The sequence below is a fragment of the Muscardinus avellanarius genome (genome assembly GCF_963383645.1).
Source record: "Muscardinus avellanarius genome assembly, chromosome: 19".
Classification (NCBI taxonomy): Eukaryota; Metazoa; Chordata; class Mammalia; order Rodentia; family Gliridae; genus Muscardinus; species Muscardinus avellanarius.
The window spans coordinates 1505240-1530949 of NC_137805.1; the positions used below are offsets into that span (position 1 = coordinate 1505240).

General features: G+C 39.4%; 2 protein-coding genes across 2 annotated transcripts; both read right to left on the minus strand.

The window, feature by feature from the left end:
- Nucleotides 1-1798: 1798 nt before the first annotated feature.
- On the minus strand, nucleotides 1799-4833 carry OTOR (otoraplin; the record flags this gene model as incomplete). Its single annotated transcript, XM_080716834.1, has 4 exons — nucleotides 1799-1822; nucleotides 3039-3146; nucleotides 4249-4388; nucleotides 4719-4833. The coding sequence occupies 4 exons, from the start codon at nucleotides 4831-4833 to the stop codon at nucleotides 1799-1801; spliced, it is 387 nt and encodes a 128-aa protein (XP_080572960.1).
- Nucleotides 4834-6651: 1818 nt separating this feature from the next.
- Nucleotides 6652-14287, minus strand: SNRPB2 (small nuclear ribonucleoprotein polypeptide B2; the record flags this gene model as incomplete). Its single annotated transcript, XM_080716008.1, has 6 exons — nucleotides 6652-6811; nucleotides 7236-7324; nucleotides 8787-8837; nucleotides 9549-9689; nucleotides 13519-13691; nucleotides 14224-14287. The coding sequence occupies 6 exons, from the start codon at nucleotides 14285-14287 to the stop codon at nucleotides 6652-6654; spliced, it is 678 nt and encodes a 225-aa protein (XP_080572134.1).
- Between the last annotated feature and the right edge of the window lie 11423 nt (nucleotides 14288-25710).

Sequence of the window (25710 nt, forward strand, 5' to 3'; positions counted from 1 at the left end):
CTGTTCTGAGATCCTAACCAGTTCCCAGGGATGTATGGCAGCTGGAGGCTGGGTGGTGTGGCAAGTCCTTTCACTTAATGCACCTTGACCCCCAGGAGAGTCAAACCTATCCATGACCTCGTGGATGGGATCAGTCCCAGTGGGTGGGAGCTGATGTTGAGCTCCCTAATCAAGGAGTGAAGCTGTATGCCTGAGGCCAGTCAGTGCGCAGTGGAGGTGCTGGGTGTCTCAAGGGGTAATGGGGTTTCTGCAATGCAGAGTCCTACAAGTACAGGCAGACAGAAACAGAAACAGGATACTGGCTACCTTAAAATTTTTCTGAAAGTCCAGATGCTACCTGGAAACTTTTATAAAGCATAAAGTGAGCTAAAATCAAGTAAACTGTAAATGGTTTTTATTTTCATTTTCTTAAGGGATGTAATGTTTTATGGGACTAACCTCCATTTAAAATGTGGTAAAAGGATATTTACCCAAAGTCATAGTGGCTACAACTGATAAAACCTCGGCCCAAGATGCTGACTTTCTCTGAATGTTCTCTTCTGCTTTCCTCTTCAGACGTGTAGGATGAGCAGACCATAAACAACAAAAAAAACTCCATTCCCAGGAGTTCCCCACCCCATGCTGTCTATACAGCTTCCAAAAATATTAATTAAAAAACTCAGAAATTGTGAAGTTTTATTTTAGCACAGTATAGGTATTGTAGTTACATGTAAACAAACAAAAACTCATGAATAAATCAAAAGAACTACATTAATGATAACTAATCAATGCAGATATCCAGATCAACTCCTGGGCTCATCAGGGCCACAACATCTGCATCCCCTCATTAGATTTACTGATACCTCATATTTGATTAGAGGAATTCGCACCAAAGGGAGAAGTTAAAAACTGAAATAGAAGTAAGGAGCCCACAGATGTTTGTAGGCTATCTCTTTTGATGGCTGGAAGTTTAGCTTGGTTAACATCAATGAGAGCACATTCTAAGAGAAACTATTCCATTAAAAGTATTTCCAAGGGGCTGGGAATGTAGCTCAGCGGTAAAGCACTTACCTAGCATGCTTGAGGCCCAGGGTTCCATCCCCAGCAACACACACACACACACACACACACACACACACACACACACACACATCTTATATTTGGGGGAGGAGTAAGTTGACATTTAGAAAGTCAATATATTCCAATGAAATAATTTGAGAACTTTTTATAAATAGAAATTCAGAAACATAGTCCAAACATATATGATCCCAAACGGTTCTGTTTTTTTTTTACTCCAAATTGCTTCTCTCCCACAGATACTAAATGTTAAAAATAATAAAAAATATTCCTTGATGATTTAGCCCCTTTAAGTACATTCTTAATACTCCAAACGGTCCAAGAGATAAGTAACTGGAAAACACTATTCCAAAGGTAAGACGTATGACTCACCAAGTATGTATATACAGTCAAAAAGCTGGGAAGAATTGCTGTTTAGGAATAACTAGAAACAAACCACCTTCTATACACATGCTTGTGTAAGAGAAGATTCTCTAGCCTGATAAACAACTTTCAGTTTAGTTTCAATTCATGAGTCAAACACGGCCCTGCTCTTGGCTATGGAAGAGCAGGCCTGCAGAAAATAAGACTGAGTTCAAAATCTTCTTTTACCTACCACTGCCAGCTCCAAGCCCCAGCCCTGCTTTAAGATAATAAATTCTTGAAACAAAAGCCAGAAATTAGACATATGTATTTTTTGTTATTTTCGCTTTTTTTCTTAATTTTTGGTGTTTCCTTTGTATCTGCAGCTTTAACTGATCTCTTACTCACAGAAGAAGTCAATATCCTGGAAATAAAACAAAAACAAAAATAAAAGGGTTGAATTGAGCAGACTGGGTCTGAAAACAGAGGAATATGTATTTAAAATAAGATTGAACTCTAAAGAATATAAAATAATTATAGCTTTTGGTCAAAAACTACTTAAAATGAAAGTCCTCAGAAAAACTTGTAGTTGGTGATGACTTGACAGGTGGAGCTTGGTGGTAAGAAGCAGTGAGAAGCGAGTGGTATCTGGAGGTGGGCAACTTCTGAAGCATAGTGATTAGCTTCGGGAAGACCTTACACAACTGCTCAGAAAGGATCTTTTATTTCTGCCATGAGTTTATAGGACCTTAGGCCATTAGGAAGAGGATGAACCTTTTCATATACAACTAGAATCTATCTGCCACAGAAATAAGGCAGTCAACGATTTTTCTAGAACACTTTGATCTTATCAGAAACAGGTACTAATTCTTTCCCTAATGCATCTTTCATAAAGCATTAACCACTGGTTAATAGTCAGTTAATACTATTTTGGCTTTTTTCTAGATGACATGAAATCTTAGCTGGGCACAGTGGTGTGTACCTGTGATCCCAGTACTAGGGAAGCTTACACAGGAGGATCATAGATTCAAGGCCAGTGCATGGTAACTTAGTAAGCTTCTGTTTCAAGACAAAAAATGAAAAGGGCTGGGTTTATAGTTCAGAGGTAGAGCACCCCTTGATTCAACCCTCTCCCCCACTATACACACAAAGGGGTACCGTATACTTAAAACTGGCTAACACATTAGATCATAAGTGCTTTAAACACAAACCAGCTTGATTATGGTGACTATTTTACTAACCAGCTCGATTATTGTGATTATTTATCTAGATAGATTTGAGAACATCAAGTTGTACTCTCTATGTATATATATAATATATATAATATGCATACACACACACACACAATTTCTGCTGGTAAGCTCTATCCCCAATAATGCTGGAAAAAAACAGACAAACCTTGAAACATAAAATCTAAGAAACATTTTAAAACAAAACAAAGGGGGTGCTGTATGGAGAAACTGCACCAATCTTTCAATACTGCTAGTTGATAGAAATATCCCCTCCCCATTATCTCAGAAAAGTCAGCATTGGTACTGGGGCTTCATTCTACCATCCTAGTGTTTGTATGCTAAATTTTAGCACCAGATTATCTCACTCTAAGAACTGAGTCCTCCTTGAGTCGCCTCTGAGAAGCTTACCGTGGTGGGAAGTTCCTTGATGGCTTCCTGGTATACACGTTGCTCTTTGACCAAGTTGCTGGGGAAATAGCCCACAATTCCCATCTCATCCTGATGATCACCATAAACCTGAGTGCCCAAAAGAGGAGCAGTCAGGGCAAAGCTGATGTGAGGGTCTTTCAAGAAGAGAGCAAGGCATCATCTTTGCTGATGATAAAAGCTAGTTAACTAGCAGCAGCTCCCTTCACTCTCGTTTCCAGGGGACTCAGCCAAATTTGAAATATACTTAGAGCAGCTACATACCCCACAAAAATTGTGCATGTGTTCTCTTGTGGCCCTGTTCAACCTGTCTCATTACTTTAGCATTACCTTATTCAATGCATTTTTGTACCTTACTGAAATCTTTTTGGAATCCATAAAAATATAAATCCAGTAATTTTCTTAAAAATTAAATAGACATGCCGGGCGTGGTGGCGCACGCTTGTAATCCCCGCGCTTGGGAGGCAGAGACAGGAGGATCGCACAGGTTTGAAGCCAGCCGCGCTGGCTTAAGAGACCCTGTTTCCAAAAATAAAAAAGTATAAAATAGGTCTGGGAGTGTAGCCCAGAGGTAGAAGGGCTTCCAGGAACCCCAGTACCACCAAAATAAATAAATAAGTAAATGGACATTTTCATTTTAGAGATTACATATTTATCAGTTTTTAACAATTCAAATGAAAAGATACCTGGATGCATTCAGTCTAATTCTTTACTACTTTACAACATATCTTTGGGGTGGCAAAGACAGTAAACCAGCCCTGCTTTATCCCTTCCCAGGGTCTGCCCTGTATGTTTTAATGCAAAAAAGCAGATTGGAATTAAAGAGGGTGCTAGTTTCCTAAAACAATATTGAACCTTAGACTGACTGTGAACACACATACCTTTCCACTTGGCAAATCCTTTCAAACATTTTTTAATAGACTTCAAACTCTTTGAGTTATTCATATCCCAACGTGAATAACATTTTTCTGGCCAAAACATCACATTAATCTTTCTTTAATTTTGTTGTGAAGTTATCTTGATTTTTAAAAATGCAATGATAGCAAAAACACCAGTTTCTGGCATGTACATTTACAATCTCACATTGTTCTGAACAGTTATTTTTAAGCATTAAAATGAAGATAGGTAATTGAGAAAGCATTAAGAGCAATGTGTGTTAACATGTGTGTAAACTTTAACAATTTCATCTTACACTGCCAGCCCAAAATTCTCCAGCTTCATTCTCTTTTACCAGCTTTGAGTAAACGTAGATCTGCTGCCCTTTTTTAACATTAATGAATCTGCAGTCTGGAGCATTGTAATCTTCTTGAGCTCTGGCCAGAGATATTGTATCTGAAAGAAAAAAAGATTGAAGTGACCACGTTTTATAACAGTAAAAAGCCAAAGATTATAAGACAGAAAATCAGTGATTGATACCTCTCAGGGTGCAACTGGAGTTTAGACTGAGAAGAGTCAGATAACCAAAATATTCAAGCAGCCACAATATCTGAACCAAGTGAATTCTCTACAGTCAAACAATGAACACTCACATCCAGACACACAATGCCAATGACACACATTAAAGGCAATGCACTTCAAAATACACATCGATTTTATCTGTTAGTTGCCTATATTTTCAATTATCTAATAGAAAGATAATGAAAAGCGTAAAAAACTCCTTACAGACACACTCTTCATCTGCACATAGCTTCTTGGAAGCAAGTCTGTCCATGAATACTCCATGCCCTGCACATATAGCCACAAGACCTGGGAGAAAAAGCAACAATAATCTTGCCATCTTCTTTCTTTTGGTTTTGCCTGGCACTCTGGAAGTGGGCTGACTTCAGTGGTTCCTGTCTTTTATGTGAAAGCCAGACGGCTGGGCAAATATCCCTGACCAATGGGAAGTGCCCACCCCTCTGTTTTTCTAGCAGGCTCCTGGAATCTAGGGTCTAGTTAGCATCTGCTGTTTCAGAGTTGCACTCCTTTGTCTTTTTACACACATGTGACATACAAAACTGTGCGACATTATTAAAACATTAGCCATGGGTTGTTGCATCAATCAGTAGGGCATTGTTGAGAGGACTATGAAAATTCTAAATTTTCGTACTTCTCAATTTTCATAATCTTTCAGTTTCTGAGCAAAGCTGTGCTAACTTCAGAAAGCTGTTTTAAATGTGATATATCTTTAGTATATATGATGTGAACAAATCTAATTAATAAAAATGTAGACTTGCATAATAAACTAGTAAACAATTCTTAGGTTTGCAAATCCCTTCTGATAGAACACTTAGTTGTTTGTTCTGGGCCAGAAATAGATTATAGCACCCTAGACCTTACCAGTGGGGAAAGGAAGAGACAGGTAGGTTGGGGAAAGTGGGGAATCTTTTGTCTCTGTGTAGGTTACCATTCCATCCCTCTAAAAAATAACTGGGCTAACCGACTTTGTGAAGAGGTCTGTGTTGGTTCAGTGTCAACAGGCTCAGTGAATGCTTGGTAGGGAGAGGATGGCAAAGCAAAGCTGCCCTCCTCATGGCCAGAAAGCAGAAGAGAGCAGGATCCCACAGATCCCTTCAGGGGCACACCCCAAAGACCTTGTAGGCCCCATCCTGCAAAGGTTCCTGTACTTCCCAAAGGGGCCACTGGGAAGCAAGCCTTTAACACATAGGCTTTTGAGGGGCATTCAAGATCCAAACTAGAGCAACCTTTGTGAAGACTTTGAAAATGTAGTGTCCGAATACTCGTGGATCACAAAAAAAAAAGTGGAAAAGTAATCCAGCTAGAGGTCTGTGTTCCTTTCACTTCTTTGATTCTGGAGATCCTTCCCATGGAGGGAGGGGGACTTCTAGAAGGTACTAAAGTTCAAGTACCCATATATACAGTACACGGATCCATCTATTCAACAAATGTTTGCTGAACAAACCACTGTGTGCAGATACTGTGCTTGGCACTAGAAATCCAGCTAGGAATTTAAAAAGGCCCTGGCCCCCTAAGTTTTACTGTTAGGAAAAACAATTCATTGCTGATGTGTCTGGGGCTGGCATGTTAAGGCAGACCTCACACATACAAGCTGGTTCCCATCCACTGCTTCTCAAAGAGAGTCCTGTCTGGATGCCTCTTCAACTTGGCTGACAATGTGCATTCAGAGTTGTACCCTGTACCCCCCAAAATGTGGTCACCTTACAAAATAAGGGCCAAGAATTAATCACCAATACAGTAATTGTTTACTGGCTGTTGCTAATGCTCTTTACCTTCTACTAAAATGATGTGATGTTGTTGTACATTAGCTGCTCAAAAATAACAGAAAAGTATAAGAGTTTTATATGACTTAAGATGTGTTCTAGCCAAGAATGAGCACTTGATTATAGGGTAATGGAGCAATAAACAAAGACTTATATAGAGAGAATACAAATAAATGTTTATTGTACAAAATTAAGGCCTCATATTTCATGGTTCACGGAGGCTAAAGAAGACTGATCTCTTAGGTCCTTCACAAAATTCACTCTCACTTCTCCTGCCTCCCAACCATTAAAATGACATGACCATATTTTCTTTTTTAATTTTTTAGAAGACAATATAAATAACACCAAGTCCTTCAAAGATGACTATCCAGATGTTATTTCTTGGCATAAGTGATTTTCATGGCATGGGATGGTGTGATCTTAAACCCTTGTAAAGCATCCCTGGCAGCTCCAGCCTGCCCATCATTTTCAAATTCAACAAAAGCAATGTCATGCCTCCCGGGTACTAGGCGTACTTCCTTAAAGCCAGGGAACCTGAAAAGAACAGAAAAAAAATCATATATACATGCAAATACATAAATGTCTGCTTTGTGTTTAAATTTTTTAAGCAACTTTCTGATATTGTCTAGGAAAAGTAATTATCTCACTAAAAATTCTGAATAGGAAGAAACAGCCTAAAACATAAAAGAACTGCAAAAATCTAGCCTAATTCTATTTTTGTCATTATATCAAAGCTTTACTTCCTGTTTCAGTTAACAATTAAAATTAACAATTCAATTAGAAGAAACTGGGGTTTTCATTTGCTAAACCTGCAGACTGGCTTCAATCCCTGATTAATCCCACAGCAAATCAATGACTCTAGGAATTATGCTATGGGATGGTAAATAAATCCAGCCCATGCAGGCACTTGTCCTGTCAGGCAGTTCCTGGAAACAGGCTTGCTTATAAAAATACTTACTGATTAAACAGCATGGACAGCATCATCTCATTAGTTTCCTCTGGTAAGTTATTAAGGAATAAAATATAGTTTGGAGGGTAATCAGGGACCTATTGTTTTAACAAAAAAAAAAAAAAAAGCAAAGTTAGCTTGTAAGTATAAACAACATGATAAGCCATTCGGTCTTACATTAAAACCTAAACTTCAGAGAGCTATATTCCAGTTTATATAGGCCTGTGAAGTCACTGCAGCAAACACGAAAGCTAAAAACCAATGACAATGGAAAAATAAGATTCTAATAAAAGAAAGGCAGCAACGTCACCCCTCCTTAGGTAACACTCAAAACACTCAGGAGTCTCAGTTCCTCTTGCATTATTGCTTACTACCTTGTAGCATAAAAGAAAATTTAGAACTAAGATTCCCACTGAGAACTATTACCTAGTGATTTTTTTTTTTTTTTTTGGTGGTACTGGGGTTCCTGGAAACCCTTCTACCTCAGAGCTACACTCCTAGACCTATTTTATGGGGGTTTTTTTGTTTTGTTTTGTTTTGTTTGAAACAGGGTCTCTTAAAGCCAGTGCTGCTGGCTTCGAACCTGCACAATCCTCCTGTCTCCGCCTCCCAAGCGCAGGGATTACAAGCGTGCGCCACCACACCCGGCTACCTAGTGACTTTTAATATACTTTTTCTTTGCAAGTTAAGTGAGGTATGCATACCATTTAGTGTTACAAAGAGACAAGCTGGTTATTAGACACTGAACTATTTATTATCAAATAACCCTGAGGTTATGGGAACTACAGGGAAAGAGTCCCATGTGTAAGAGAAGAGTCTCTATTTTCAGGCTAGTTTCCTGGAAGAGAAAGACCAAGTGTAAAGAAAAGTTAGTGAATAACTCAAGGCTTAGAGAATTGAATGCTGGCATTTGTGACCCGGACTATAAATGCTGAAAGAGTTCTAAGAATGGAAACAGATACAAAGACGCTAAGATAAGAACTTCAGTGACACAGAGAATTCTCTGCTCTAAGGATCTTGCCAGCCTTAAGCATCTTGAAGAAGCTAGTATGAAACCATAAGCACATCACCGCGGCATGCTTTGAAAAACTTAGCAAAGAAACTGGGTAAGGAGTTCCTAAAACCTCTATACAGGAGCCTTAAAACAACAAGGCTGTTGTTGGCAACACTGCCTAAAGAGTGAGTCTGAGAATAGACAGTGCAGCGCCTCAGCCAACGGGAATGGAAACTGCCCACCTTCCAGGGTAGTTCCTCTGAGCCACAGGCCAAGCCCTGGCTACGTACTAAAGAGAAAACAAAAATGCTTTGCTTCAAGCCCTCAGCAAGTTTCAAATCTGTCATTTCAATCCTGTCACTGACGTATTACGGGAAACAAGCAATAAAGTCAAGCTTTTTTCTTCCTCATAAAGAAGCTTTGAATGTTTTAAAAAGGATTGGGTTTCTTATATTAAAGTGGCAAACAAGCCATTATGTCTTGTAGATGGAATCATTTTGGTTTTCAAGATATGCAAGTTGTTAGGATTTTATTTTAAAATAAACACTACATGGAAAAAATACTACCTGAGGATTTGGCGTTGCATTTCCTTGGGTATTAGCTGAGTTTAGTGTTCCCTAAACAAAAGAAACAGAAAAACTATTAAAATTTTCAATCCTTCTATAAAAGGCAACAGGTATTTATAACTATTACATAAAAATAACATTAAAAAATTTCTTATTCTGTTTAATTTTACTTTATAAAAATCTCTATTTTTACTGATTCGCTTATATACTTGATTTTTTAAAAATTATTTTTGAAAAGTATATTCTTAAATTTTAAAAACTATATCATAAAATGTAACCTTGAACCTCTAAAATGATGGAGAAATACTTAAGTATAAGGAAAATAAGAACCAATCTTTTTTTAAACAACTCTATATAAGCAAATATTACAAGTAAAAATTTATTTCTAGCCACTTTCAATCCATAAGCAATCACTTTTTGGATGATAATTTCACTTTTTTTATTGTGGTACTGGAGATGGAACCTAGGGACATTCCACCTCCAAGCTGCACCCCCAGTACTATTTTTTATTCTTTATTTTGAAACAGAGTCTCACTGAGTTGCAAAGGGCCTCCCTAAGTAGCTGAGGCTGGCCGTGATCCTCCTGTCTCAGCCTCCCCAAGGCTGGGATTACAAGCGTGTGCCACCACTCCTGGATATCAGACTTTACTTCGTAACAAACATGTGCAGCCTCAATGTGCCTCAAAGTTCACCCCTCCCATCACCCTGGGCAGCCATCAAGTTTGTAACATGAAGAGACATAAGAACTTCTGTCTATCTTACCTGACCAAGCTTTTTGTTAACAGTTGTTGCAGTCTGTTCCACGGTTTTGGCTTTTTTCTTTTCTTTTTTCTTTTCTTTGTCAGCAAAAGTACCACGCATTTTAGATATTATATCAGAATCTGTTTTTGCATACTGGATTCGCTGTTTTAATTGTACAAAAAAAGGTTACTTCTTATGCTGGAGGCTGCTAATACGAATCATTAATGTGCCAAATTCCCTTAAACAAATACAGTATAAGCTAATTTTTTTAAATATCCCTTAAAAAATCCTCGAAATATACTGATGCCAAGTGGAAATTCACTGTGGTCAATGAATCACAACAAAGTTAGACTCAACTGTGTTAATTCAAAGAAAAACCAGGTAGTTTCATATAAAAAAAAAAGACTGAATTATATTCAGCTCAGCCACTCTCCGCTTAATAACAGAAAACTACACTGGGACTGTGTCTAACTCTTAACAGCCAGCATGTGTCAATCAGCTGTGGAAATGGGTAGTAAAACTTGTTACTTCCACTGCTTAACTACTAAAGACTGGGAATGACTTTCCTTGGAGTTGATCATTTTTAGATACTTGTTACTTCCATTTTAAAGTTCTATGAAAGGAAACTTATGGAGGCACCACAGCGAGTGTGAGAGGCCCTGTGCTTTACCCTCACTATGCAGAGCCAGCGGGAGTGGCAGGCACCTGTGTGGACAGAGAAGCACTCAAAACACCAGCCTAGGACGGCACCACAGCCATTACAGCATGCAATCTAATGGCCTGGAAAAAATACCAAAGTGCAGATTCTAATGTATGAAATCTGGGCAAGGACTGAGATTCTGTTCTTTTTATAAGCACAAAGGGGACGGTGATGCCACAGCATGAAGAACCACCCACTTCTAGCATGGCCCTTGCCTAAACATCACCACAGAACTGTAGTCAACACTGATGAACTGTCTAAATACTTCTGTCAAAGAATTAAACTGCTATCTAGGGTATAAGTATCTGCAAACCACAACTTTCATTTCAAGCAAATATTTCTTTAGAACTGAAAGAGTAACTACCTCTCTGAGTGCAAAAAAGCACATAAGTTCTACTAATTGCTATTAAAATTAAGAGAAAAGAAATGACATTTTAAAATACTATGGAATAGAAAGCAGGGAATTTGTCAAAACCCAAGGCAATTCTCTCTTTCCTTTACTTCTGCTAGAGATGAAACAAAAGAAGGCCTAGCACAGCTCAGAGCTGCTTTGCGTCTCTGCGTGGCCTGGGCTGCCGAACCGCTGCGGCTCTAAGCATCCTGCCACTGCACCTGCTCTGCTAGCCTTGCCTTCATGATCTAACCAAAGGAAACAGGTTAACAACAGCTCAGATTAAACTGACTTAGTCCCAAAGACTCTTTGTCAACTCCCTTGGGTCTTCAACCTTGTCCCTAACCTGAGTAGGCCTTAGGTGACCTGATGTTTCCGTCCTTAGGACACAGCCACCTTGAGGCATCTGACTCAGCAAGAGTTCCAAGTGGTGTCTAAAGCAGTGGCTTTCACCAGAGCTGATGCAGCCTGTGGGAGATATGGGTACTGTCCACAGACACAGCTGGCTGCCATGCTGCTGGCAGCTGGTGGGCCAGGGATGTGCTGAACACTCTACAATGAATAGAGAAATCCCTACAACTGAGAAGTATTCAGTTTAAGATGTTAGAAGTGCCAAACCAAAGAAATCCTGGTCTAGATTAAATACTCATAAAAGCTAAAAGTTCATAACTTCACAGTAGAGAAGGGCAAGATTTACATTTATGACAAAAGTTTCATGACGGATAACGATGGCTCTACATACTTGAGGTACTTTTGACATTAAATGTTTTGAATCACAGAGAATAATTTTGTTCTGAATTATAAGTGAAAGCAAATTCTGTTCATTTCTGTTGTGGTAAATTGAAGTTAAAACAGAAGAGCAACTAAAAGCACCTAGATAAACATGAACAAGTCAGCTCAAAGAATGCCATTCCTCCTCTGCCAGGATATTGGACTTTGGCAGTACCCGCTACCTTCCTGAAGGCGGAGAAAGGGCCTCCAAAGTACCTTCAATATAAAAACCAGACAAATGGACATTTTTCACTATTAAATTAGTTGACAAGAGCCAGCAGGAGTGGCAGGCACCTGCAAAGACAGGGAAGCACTGAAAATACCGGCCCAAGATGAGGCTGGCGTAAGACATAGCAACAACTGCCACCTTTCTTGTGTCTGACAGGCACAATCAAACTTGTCTTCTCAACTCAGCAAAACAGCCTAAAAGCCCTGTCGTATGTGCCTACCAACTGAGATCTCGACTATGCTATTTTTCATACTACTAAGAACGACCAGCTGGTTTCAGGAAATGCATGGCAACTTACTGAAACTCAAGGAAGAATGTGGTATAGAGCAGGAGTCTCAAATACTGCATGTTTTTATAACTTAGGTCTTTCTTGCAGACACAGCCATACCCACTAATTCACACGCCATTTCCCTGCTTTTCCTACTATAAAGGCAGGGTTGAGTAAGTAGTTCCAATAGAGATCATCCGGCTAGCAAAGTCCACAATATTACTATCTGACCCTTAATAGAATGAATGTTTGCTAACTCCCAGCATTGGAATAAAACCATACTACTAGGTGTTAGATTAGTTTTTAAGTCCTGATGCTACTACTGGTGATATTAATATAACTTGGATGAACAACTAACCTTTCTATACCTCATTCTTCATCTATAAAATGACTAGACTTGTGGTCTGCATTATGGCCTATAGGACAAATCCAGCCCATAGCCTGTTTCTGAATAGCCTCTAAGTTAAGAATTTTTAAAATATAATTTTTAAAGGGTTGTTAAAATAATACAAAAGTAGGTAACAAACTGTATGTGGCCTACAAAGCTTAAAATATTTTTATCTAGTCTTTTTGAGTTTTTGCTGATGCCTGAATTAGCGCAATTCATAAATGGTGAGACCACCACAGGCACAGTCTGTCAATGGTAGAACCAGAATACGGGCCCAGATCCTTTAAACGCCGGACTCTGGCTCTCTCCAAGACCCTTCACACCACATTCTAATCCTACGGGAAAAGCAGTTTGAAACCAATACCCAAGGCAGTGGATAACTCACACATGAGGGACCCTTGGGACTCCTGGGTTCCCTTCTGCCCTCTGATTTCCCACCACCCAATGCTCAACCAGCTACTAGACATTTATCTGTTACTCCTGAGCTTAAAACTCTTCATACATTAACTACTTCATTTCCACTGTTGTTAGTCATACAACTTGTAAGTTTAAATCTATGACTTTTCTGAGAACACTGGTTTAAACTGCATAGCTTATGACATGTAGTATTTCCCTACAACATTTAATGAAACTTCAGTCTGGATTCTTTTTGTCCCACAATTTTTATTTTGTATGGTTTTATGAACTTGCCAACAAAGGTTTCTTTTTGAGTCTTCGGAATTATTATTGCTTAGTTTCAAAAATTTTTTATGCTTTCATTTTTTAAAAAATTTTTATTGGTGCATTGTAGTTATACATCTTAGTGGAGTACAAGATGGAAGAGGCATACATGCACACATCACCCCATTAGCCCTTCACCAATTCCCAGCTGTTTCCTCCCCCTCCCTCCCTCCTCATGTTCAGCTTAGTGATTAACTTTGATGTTTGTTAATGTATATCATGTACATTAGGGAATTTCCCTCTTACCCCTCAGTTATGTTGCCTTATTTTATTGTCTATGTAGCCAACCTTTTAAAAAATTTTGTATGTCTCAAATGTGTTCTGATTTAGCTCATTGGGACTAGTATAAATTAAGAGTAAATTCAATTCTGCTAATATATTTCTACAAAAATAATATATACAATAAATCCAAACTCCCTCTAACATGACTAAAGCAGAAAACAACAGCCACAGTTCTGAGCTGAATTCGTACGTCTACTATACCATCAACAGTGATTAAAGTCTAAATAGTAAGATCGACTCACCATTGGCTTACTATAAAATGGAAATCCTTGCAACTGCCTCAATGCATTTGTAGATGAGCCCAGTTCCTTAAATATGACAAAGGCCTGTCCTCTCATCTTCATGGTCTTTAGAGCCACAATATCTACCACATGCCCAAACTGGGAGAAGAGGGCATACAGAGATCGCTTTAATTCTGTCCCAACAAGAGGAAAAACAAGTTATTTGTGAATGAAACAATAATGAAATTTTTCATAAGATGGCAAAGCACTGACTGCCCCCCCACAATTATAGTTACATTAGTAGAACACATACTATTCCCATTGGCCTATTTAATTGAAAACGTTTTTACACCATTGTGACAGGCTCAACATATATGTGTGTTGGGGGGTGGTATTGGGATTGAACCCCGGGGTATTCTACCTCTGAATTTTACCCCCAGCCCTATTTTATTTTTTATTTTTAAACAGGGTCTTTGCCAAGTTGCTGAGGGTCTCACTAAATTGATAAGACTACCCCTGAACCTGTAATCCCCCTGTCTCAACCTCCCAAGTACTGGAATTACAGGCCTACAACCACCACAGCTTACCTATTAATTTTTAAAAAGCTTTAAAATCCTTACACAAAATGGGGGTAAACTAGTGAATGTATTATTTCAGGTACAAAGAAGTGACTTTATCTGAATGTATACATTTTAGTTGAGAAGACATATTTTAAAAAGCATGTACCTTCTTTTTTAATTTTGTCATTCAAATTATTGATATAAATTGTATGATTTGGTCGGATATCCATTTTAGGTCAAATTCTTCAAATAGCCTACAAAGACAATAAATCATGTTGTTAATAGGGAGTGTTAAATCATACTGGAGTATGCATAAGTACATAAAACTATTATTAATTTTTCAATCTTTTTAAATCCCAGATGTCAGTTGGTAACAGACCTTTCTAGCACTTGCTAGCACCCCTTTAGACAAAAGTAGAATAGCTCTCAAACTCAAAACTTGATAGAACTTAAGCAGAAAACCAGATTCAAGGTAATGATAGTTTTTCCATCTGCTTAATTAACTTTTGTTGAAATAATTAACTTTAGATATAAAGAAAAATGACAAAGCAACCAGAAAACGCACATGCAGTGAGTATCATTACTTATTGAAGTCTGTAGAATTTCTTTTTCTTTTTTTTTTTTTTTTTTTTTTTTTGCGCGGTACTAGGGATGGAACCCATGGGCATTTTACCTCCGAGCCTCAGCCCTATTTTTTACTATTTATTTTGAAACAGGGTCTCAATTAGTTGCAAAGAGCCTCACTAAGCAGCTGAGGCTGTCCATGAACTGTGATCCTCAGGTCTCAGCCTCCGGAAAGCTCTCAGCCTCCAAAATGCGGGCACCACCACGGCCGGTTTAGAATTTCTTAATTTGTATATACCATCACCAAGGCTACCTCCAAGGTTACCTCTTATTGACCGGAAAGAATGGAGCTCTCAGAGTGTTACATGATGTTGGAGCCCTGATTCTAGTACCAACCAGATCTGTCTTCAAACCCTGTCTGTTTCTTCTGGCTGCTTCACTGATGGCAAGTTCTTTAATCTTTCAGGTCCTCATCGGTAAAATGGAAACAGTAATACCACGTACTAACAAAACTCTGAAGGTTATATGAAACAAAGGTCTAACACTTCTAATGTTATCAATAAGCACTTAAAATAGTTATTGATCGTGCTTTCGAGGGACTTGCGGGGGAACACGGGTAGTAAGCAGCAGGCCTGGAATTCAGCCTTTGCCTTTTCTTCTGTACTTTTTACATTCACTGCACTTTTTCATACTTATACATTTTTATCCATGTTTTAAGGTTCATAGTCTATACTGTTTTAGCTGCAGCTTGTGAACTTGGATTATTTCCTTGGTGTCCCACACAATTCCTTTATCTCGTAAATATTTACAGCGCATCCACGGCATGTGACTGGCACAGATGGCTTGTTAGGGAAGACCTACTATGCAGTAACGGGTTCGGTACATGTGCAGTAATAGGAGAGGGACAAGGCTTCTCAAAGACGCGCAGCCCTTCCACTGGAACCCGGAGACGCCTGGGCCGCGCGGCAGAGAGGGAAATGACAGCGAGGCCGAGGAGGCTCCGGCTGGCGCGGCTCGGGGTGAGCTGCGCCGCGGAAGAAGCGCTGGGCAATCCCTCTCCTCTCCAAAAGGGAGGCGTGGAAGGCACGCGAGAGTGCACCGGGAGCTGCAAGGCTCTCGGACAAGCAAAGGGGCACTCGTGCGCCTTACTTCCAAGCGTCCCGCCTCTCCAAACGCCCGCACTTTGGCCTGCCGCGAGGCCCCACGCCCACCCGGCCCCGCAGACCCGCGCCGGCCCGGCCCGCCCCTCCGCTCCCACCTCGCCGGGTCCGCTCGGGGTTCAGGCAGCCGCAGTGAGGCCGAGGAGCCGGGGAACCGCGCCCGGGGTACTAGGCGCCCGTGACACCGCGAACCCGCGCCGCGCGCCGCAGACGCCGGAAGCCAGGCGGCGCCGGAAGCAACGTCACGCCTTCCAGTCGAGCGCCGACTAGTCGAGAGGCCGAGCTCAGAGCCCATCGATGCAGCCACAGCAGCGAGCTGCGAGTGCGTAAACCGGGCGGGCAAGGAGAAGCGGCGGGAAAGGGGGAAGGGAAAGAAAGGAGGAAGTGAGTGGGATCAAACTAGTGTCCAGGGACCCGGCTTGTAGGGGAAGAGAAGGGAAGGACTCATTTCCACTACTACACCTTAAGAGGTTTTACTCCAGACAACAGTGCCTTCCATGTCCCACCCCCCTCATGCTAACTGCAGGGTCAGGTGCCCCTTCTATGGGCCCTGGCAGACCTTTACCTAAGGATCCTCCAATCTCTGGGACTCTGAGGAACTCTCCCCAACATTCTGCCGCTGAGTTCAAGTTCAGACGCAGCCCTATTTAAGACTCCGAAGAATTGGAAGGCAACCATGCGCCATCCAGGAAGTATCCAGCACCATATCATCTGCTCTGCTCACACTCTAGTGAAAACAAAACAGCAACAACAAAACATCAATTCCCTACAACCCTTCCCACTCCCTCCTTTCCTCGCGTCATGCCTAGATTTTTCTAGAGTAGTTCAAGTAGTTTCTCAGATTAGTCAAATCTTGTTTCTGTTAAGATGGGTAGGTAGACTTTTTAAAGATGTGTATTTGTGCACTACTTTTTGTGCATCAGTCTGTTCCGATATTGATCCCCAATAAAAGGCAGTCAAAGCCTGAAGCGCTATGAGCAAGAAGAGACACCCAGCCTTTCCTGTTACAGTTCAGAACTTCCCCCTTCTCCTCCTTTGCCCCAGTGTTAACCCATAGTAAGAATGTAAAGGCAATTGGAGCCTTAAAAATGCAAGAGCAGTTAGAAGCCCTGAAATTGCACTTAACTGCCTCACATATTAAAACTGCAAAAATAGCAAAAATCTTATATGCTGCCCTTGGAGATTTGCAGACACCTGCAATTAGTATCTCTCCCCCCTTTCTCTATGACCCCGGCCTTGGTATATGGAAGTAAAATTCGTATGCTACTCAGAGCACTCCTAATTGGTAGGTAGGGGGTACAGAAGAGGTAGGGAAAACAGACTATGGGTACCTGCCTTTAGCAGCTAAGATAGCACCATTTGCATGGGAAAATGGGTTACTGGCCCGGTTGGCATGGTAACGCCAATAAAAAATAGTACCAGCCAAACTGTATTTAAGGGTTGGGGGGTCGAAAGGGAGAGATGGGTTTTCAGACTCTCCAGCATGTCTCTTCAACACACTGTTTTCTCTTCTTTTTCACTTTGTAATAAAATCCTGCTTAAAGTTTTTGCAAGTGAGTCTCTTGACTCTTCATTTTCCTGTTTATGATATATCTGAACTGAGAAAAAGAACCCACCTCACAGCACCATTACAAAACTGTTCACACATTCATTAAATGTATATAATGTTTCAGGGGATAGGTTGGGGGGGAAAGGTGTGTGGTGTGAAATAATCCCCCCACCACCACCAGACACACAGAGACAAACAGAAAAACCGTGGATTCTTGTCCTAAGCTAAGAATAAGTATTCATCGCTTGGACAGCTGCTGCAGATTTAAAGAAGTTTATTAAAAAGATAGAAATATAGAGATAGTTAAAGCCCTGTGCTGGAGCAGACACAGGGGGGCAATTCGAACGAAAATGCCAACAAACTCCAGTTTCCTGAATTTTTATCCTGTCTAAGTCCAGCAGGTCCCTTTGATTTTTGGAGATCATGTTACACCTTATCGCCAGCCCCGGCTCTGCTTCTGTTATCTCTCCAGCTGGGTTTATGGCCTGAAAGGGGGAGACATCTCTGTCTCCAAACACAGGCCCAGATTTATGGCCTGAGAGGGAGGCATCTCTGTCTTCAAACACAGGCTTTTACATTTCGTCTTTTCCCCCACAATGTGTTAAATTGTTCTTAGGAATGCAAGGACATGTTGGCTAACCCTGGCTTTCTTAGTAAAGACGATATGTTTCAAGGTTGGACATCTTTCCCAGGACTGATACATTAATACTTTTTAAACTCTCTTCCCAATACCAGTACATATAAAGTATCACCTACAATATAAAAAGTCTTTTAAGAGTTAAAGGATATTGATTCATGTATTCCTTCTTAGCTAATTTCTTCCTCCTCTGTAAAATAGGCATCTTAATAATACCTTCTAGTTGTGAGGATTAAATGAGCTAACTTGGGAGGCTGAGAGAAAGATCGCAGGTTTGAAGCCAGCCTCAGCAACTTATTAATGCCCTCAGCAACTTAGTGAGACCCTGTTTTCACATAAAAAAAAAAAAATAGGGTTGTGGACGTAGCTTGTACATAGAATGGTCCTGGCTTCAATTTCCAGCACCACGCACATGCGCCCCCCCCCACACACACATTTAACGTAAAATGATTAGTGCTTTGCCTGACACAAAATAGTTTGCAAATATTATTTCTAAATGCTAGATCCTAGTCATCACGTAAACATATAGATGAAAAGGGATGGGCATCAAACAGGTTGATTTTTATCAGCTGGGAATTTTTATTTTAAAAGGTCACCTGAAGGTTATCTGCTTGGTTCACTCAAATACCCTTAGTACTTAGAAAAGTGACTGATACTCAATAAATATATATTGAATGAATGAAGTTTTGAGAAAAACTTGGCAACACTAAGGCATATGTGTACACATAAGATACACATAAGTATAGGAAAAATGTTAGCAATCATAGATCATTCTCTTATATAGATACAAAGTTTAGAAATGTAAATAATCCTGTTTCAAAGACTTCTGAGTGCATCCTTAACAAATTACAAGAGAATATGAAGTAAATACAATTTCTAAATAACAAAGGACAGGCTGCTATACTCATTAGTATGGTCATCTGAGCAATTTATTAATTCTGTTTAATAATGACTAAAATGCCCTTCTGGAAATATATTATAATCTAACTATATTATATAAATGGAATGACCAACAGCTTAAAACTATTAAAATAGAATAAGATATATCCATGCAAGGCATTCCAGCTGGGAAGAAAACACCACAGGAACCTCAAGGCTGAACACATCATGTTCCATTAACAACTGCAAGAAGGAAACCATCCCGTGCCAATGGCCTGCTCACTCTTTCTCAGGCTCTTCCAAAAAGAGCCAGTGCATTTTTTCTGTCCTTGCACAATCACTCTGGGATTTCAATAAAAACAATTGGTGGAACATTTTTATTACATTTCTATTGCTTTTAAATTTTTATTTTTATATTTATATTTTTTCTACATGTCTGAATGATTTTGAGAAACCAGTCATTAAAAAGCAGGTCTGGGAGGGAATGCCAGGGAGAGAGGAGCTTTTCTTGGTCCCAAGAGATGCCTTGTACCACCTGATTTTATAATTAAAAAATGTTAAGAATATTGCAGCATCTAAACTCTGATCACATGGACCATAAAGCAACTAGCATTCTTCTATAACTAAATCTTCTATAACCTCTGGCCTCTTCCAGGTCAAACAAGGAATCAGATGTTAAAAAATCATGTTTTAAAAAATAAAAAGAAGCCGGGCATGGTGGCACACACTTGTAATCCCAGCATTTGGGAGGCTGAGATCGGAGGATCGCAGTTCAAGGAGGCCCTTTGCAACTCAGTGAGACCCAGTTTCAAAATAAAGAATAAAAAATAGGGCTGGGGGTGTAGCTCGAATGTAGAATGCTCCTGGGTTCCATCCCCAGTAACGCAAAAATAGATAGATAGATAGATAGATAGATAGATAGATAAATAAATAGTAAAAAGAAAAAGAAAAGCAAATGTGCTTCCTTGGAGTTCTGTTCAGTTTAGACTCATATTTCAGTTAGGCAATATGATTTACTTTCTTGTGAAACAGGTATTATCGTACTAAACCCAGAAGCAATACAAAAACCACCCTACTCACATTTCATGTATCTACTGATAAAACTTGCTTATTTTAGGGGCAACAGAAAAATTACTACAACCAAGTGGGAATAAAACTGTGTCAAGATGTCTGAATTATAAGGATGACAACTGAGGTATCTCCTAGTGATTCCAAATACACATATATTTTCTACCTTATCTGCACATGTTTTATGTTTCTCATTAAATGCTTCCAGTATCTTGCTGCAGTAGTTTTGAGAAGGGGCCATGTATAAATGAAAATGCATCATAAAACCATGGTGGATATATTTTGTCTTATTTATGTTAAATAGAGCCACAAAACGTATGGCAATTTGTTTGTATCTTCTTTCTCTCCCCAGATGGTGATTACATTAAGAAATTTATGTACAGTAAAATTGTTTTCACAACAAGCATTAAACAATTCTAAGCATTATTGTTGAGCACCAAATCAAGTTTACATTTTTTCCAGGTGGTTAAATTATGTTGGTTAAATCTTTCTGTAAAGCAACCCTCCTCAACCCTCATTCAGGGAGATAATTTCCTTTCATTTCACTTTAGCCATACTATTTTATTTAATATGAACACATTTTTTGTTTTCAGGAAAAAAAATCAGAGATAGCTTACCTTTGACACATGCTGTGTTAATGTTAATACTGGAGAATCATTCATATACACCAACATAATACCTTCTCTCCAAAGAGGTAGAATCTGAGATAGTCTATGGTAAAGTATAAGCATTGCACACAAGTTTGGAAACAGAGGTTTGCATTTGGAAAACTGATAACCAATTCAAAAAATACGAGGGAAAACCACAACGTCTTACTCTTCAGTATTGTGAGAAATATAATTTTTGCTCAGTATAGTATTGTCTGTTCTCCCCAGAAGTCAACTAAAGTAACATCACACAATTGACATTCCATTGAAGACCGGAAAAAATAAGATGCCAGTCACAAGAGATCCACCTCGTGAGCAAGTGTTAAATAGATAAAATTCTTAAATACAGCAGGTTTTGATTTTCCTATTATGCAGCACTGTAAGTTTATTTTACTCTTAAGCCCCATGATTATTTGAGAATTCAAACTTAAAAATAATACCTTTTAAAAATGCTGGGCCCAAACTGTGTGATTCCAGACTGATATATCATTGATTTCATGGGCATGTTCCTGATGTTCTAATCCAGTGCTTCTCAGATGTGCATGTGGGTCACCTAGAAATTCTGTTAAAATCTTTTACTTGTTAGTGCTGGGATAGGGCCTGTGAAGCTGCATTTACCATAAGTTCCCAAATGATGGTGAAGCTTATGGTCCACTATATGTTGGGTATCAAGATTCTAAGCATTTCCTCCACAAGAATGGTCAGTATATTATCCCATTACTGCATAGCAGTTAGAGCTAGAACCACAGATAACCACACTAGCTAACTCTAGAGCTAACCATAACAGCTAGCTCTAGAACCACTGTCAGATATGAAATACTACTGTTTTGCCCATTTAATGTTGCCATAAGAAAATACCTAAGACTAGGTAGCTTATAAAGAATAAAAGTTCCAAGCCAGGCATGATAGTGCATGCTTGTAATCCCAGCATTTGGGAGGCTGAAACAGGAGGACTGCAGTTTGAGGACAGCCTCAGCTACTTAGTGAGTCCCTTTGCAACTCAGTGAGACCCTGTTTCAGAAATAGAGCTGGCGGTGTAGCTTACAGGTTCCAACCCCAGTATCACACACACACACACACACACACACACACACACACACACACACAGAAGAAGTTCCTTTGTTTGACTATTCTGAAGGCTGGGATATCTAAGAGCAGGGCACGGGCATCTAATCATCACCTGGTGTGGGCCTGCTTGTCACATTACAACATGGACAGCACATGCTGAGTCATAGCAAGTGTGCTAGAGAGATAGAGAGAGCTCACTTTTATAACAAAGCTACTCCCATTAGAACCCATTAATTCATTAATCCATGAGTGGAATAATCCAGAGCCTTCAAGACCCACTCACCTGCCAAAAATCCCACCTCTCAACACTACTGCATTGGGGATAGTTTCCACTTGGGTTTTAGAGAAGACAAATCACATCAAAATCATAGCAACTATCTTCTTATGCAAACCATAAATCAACTATTGTAAAGGAGGTTATGTTTATCTGACAGTTTCTTTTATTTTATTTTAACTGCTTTTTACTGGGCATTTGGAAATAAATTTTAAATAAGAGTAAAAAAGTCTGTGTGTGTGTGTGTGTGTGTGTGTGTGTGTGTGTGTGTGTGTGTGTGGTACTGGGGTTCCTGGAAACCCTTCTATCTCCAGGTTACACTCCCAGACCTATTTTATATTTTTATTTGGAAACAGGGTTTCTTAAGCCAGAGAGGCTGGTTTTGAACCTGCGCAATCCTCCTGTCTCCACCTCCCAAGCACCTGGGGATTACAAGGGTGCACCACCACGCCCAGCTGAAAGTCTGGAATTTTTGTGCCTCTTTCATCATCGATTGCTTGATTGTTTTGGAGGCCCTGGGTCACTTTCTAACTTATGGTGATTATTAGAGCTATGTGTAAATTTCTGATTCTCGTCTTTTCCAGGCTCACAGACAGCCTGCAGTGGTCTACACCATTTGAGAAATGACACTGCATGTACTTTCTTTAGGTAATGAAATGTGAGAACCTGAGATACGTAACACTTCCAGGCAGAAGCCAAGACCCACTGCATAATTTTCCATCTTTCCTGTTCCTGTCTTTGTGATCTTGGAAACACCCCAAGATGGAACATTTGTAAAGTGCAGGTCCCTGAGTGACTACAAAGATTACAGGTCACCCTCCTTCCTCTGTGCCCCAAATACACCAGATCAAAACTGGTCATGAAACATAAGCAAGAAATAATTAGCTGAGATTTAAGGGTAATTTTTTAATGCAACATAGTTTAACCTATCCTGATTTTATATAATAATTAAAACTCCCTTGAGAAATAACTTAGAAAATTCAGAAGAGTTTTTCATAGTATTTTACAACTATAAACTGTGTTTGAGTACTAAGAAGTGAAATATCAGCCTTGCCTGATCACACACATCTGTAATCCCAATACTTGGGAGGCTGAGGCAGGAGAATTGCAGTTTTGAGGCCAGCCTTAGCAATTTAGCAAGGACCTCAGCAACTTTGTGAGACCTTGTTTCAAAATAAAAATTAAAAATATGCTGGAGTATAGCTCAGAGACAGACTGCCACTGGTTTCAATCCCCAGTACAAAAAAAAAAAAGAGGTGATATGTCTGAGATGATGCATTTTAAAGAGGAGATCAAGGCAATCAATTCACAGGATTCATTTCTTGAGTAATTTAACCCTACATTTATAGTAACTATATAGATGCTCCTTGATTTATGATGAGATTAAGTTACGATAGACCATTATAAGTTATAAAAATATCATAAGTAAAATTCTCTTTTAAGACACATAACCTAAAAAAATCATAGTTTACCCAAGTCTGCCTTAAATGGACTCAGAATAATTATATTATAGTACAACTGGGAAAAATCACAAAGCATTTAGTATCTCATTTTATTTGTTTATTTGTGTATTTATTTATTTATGGTAATTGAACCCAGGAGCATTCTATGGCCAAGCTACACCTTCACTGCCCTTTCTGTTTTGTGTTTTGAAACAGGATCTAACTAGATTTCTGAGAGCCTTGCTAATTTTCTGAGGCTGTCCTTGAACCTGTGATCCTCCTATCTAAGCCTCCCAAATACTGGGGTTACAGGTGTGTACCACCATGTCCAGTTTCATTTAACTTATTGAATACTAACCCAAAGTGAAATCAGAATGGTTGTTTAGGTACTTTCACATCATCAAGTTGTAGGGTTGAACCATCATATGTGGGGACCCATCAGTATAAAATGATTACATAAGAAAATATGTTGGGGCCAAGCCAAGAGGAGAATCAGTGTTTGGTAGAATTTTCACATACCTTCCGAGATGGGTTCTACAGAAAAAAAGAGTATCAAATTCACTCTCTAATTTTAGTTTGGTCAGAATCATATTGCAACAAAAAACCTTTCAGGCAAGATTTAACCTCAAGAGACAAGTTAAATTCTTCTCAGAAAAGAGTTGAATGAAAAGTATTAAAGTCTAGTTTGAATTGCAGATTATGTTCAGACAAGACAATTCTGAAAATTATTTCTGTCTAGGGAATCCAAAACAATTATGGAAATGAGGCTGATATTTCCCCTTCTATTTTGTTTAAGTTGAATTGGGGTAATTTAACTATGGTAAATTTCTATAATATCCGCTGGCAGAAACATCATCCCATGGGTTAATGGGTTTATTAAAATTGATGGTGCAAAAAACAATAAATAGTGTTGTGTCTTATTGATATTAATCATAGTCTTTTTTCAGCTTTAATATGAAGCTACTTTCTGACCTTTAATGTACCAAATTATGTCAACTCCAGAAAGAAATTAATGTAACATATAATACATTTTGTCATCTCAGTAGAAGATTCTGAATAAGACTGATCAGTTTGGAAGCCTGAAAAAATTAGTTCTAAGTTATTTCCTCATGACTGAAATTGCAAACATCAGATTCCATTATAAGCGGCTAAGACTAGAAGAGCTGGCTCTTTCTTTCACTCAACATAGGGTATCTCTGAAGTCATTGTGCGGTATAAGTTTTAAGTACCCCAACACTGCCATGATGAGACTTGGGGTGTGTTTGTTGTTTGTTTGTTTGGTACTGAAGATTGAAACCAGATTATTCTACCTCTGAGCTACACTCCCTGTACTATCTTATTTTTTATTTTGAAACAGAATCTCACTAAATTGCTAAGGTCCTTGCTAAATTGTTGAGGCTGGATTCAAATTTGCAATTCTCCTGTCTCAGCCTCCCAAGTATGGGGATTACAGGGGTGCACCACCACGACTGGCTGGGTTCTTTTATTTTTATTGAACACCTGCAACAGAGAAAATCCTATGTTCATTGCTAGAGATACGGTCATGAACAAGACAGACAATCTCTGCTCTCACAGGGCCTCTGATCTAATGGAGACATCAGGTGAATGAGTAAAAGGTTATAAGTTGTGGATAACTACCATGGGGATGTTCCCACGACTACTGCTGTTCTACAAACCACTCTGGAATTTCATGGTTTAAAACAATACCTGTAGCTGGGTGTGGTGGCTCACAACTCTCATCCCAGTACTCAGGAGGGCTATGACTGATTTGAGGTTTGAGGACAGCCTCAACAAGTAGTGAGATTCTCATCAACCTAATGAGACCCTTCTATAAAATAAAAATAAAATAGATCTGGGGTTTAGCTTGGAGGTAGAATGCCTCTGAGTTCAATCCCCAGTTCCAATAAAATAAAATAAAATAAGTAAAACAATACCTGTTGAATTATGTCTCATGGACCCTGTAGATCAAAAACTCAATCAGCATGTGGCTGAGTAGTTCTTCAACTTCTAGTGGCGTGACTAAAATTACTGGGTGGGATTCAGCTGGTGAATGGGCTGCTCTTGAGGATCTGACCAGCTTACCTCACAAACTTGGTGATAGGAATGAATACAAGACTGAGCTCAGATGGGAATGTCGACTGGATGACACACATGTGCTGTTCCCAGTTAGAGTGGTCTAAGGGTAGCTGAATTTCTTACATATGGACAGGTTCCCCAGATTAAGCATCCAAAGAAAATTAAGTAGAAACTCTATGACTTTCTGGTCCTAATATAGGATGCTGCACAACAGAACTTTTAGCAAATTCTTTAGTTACAAGTGAGTTATGAAGCCAATCTACATTCAAGAGGAGGGGACTGGGCTCCA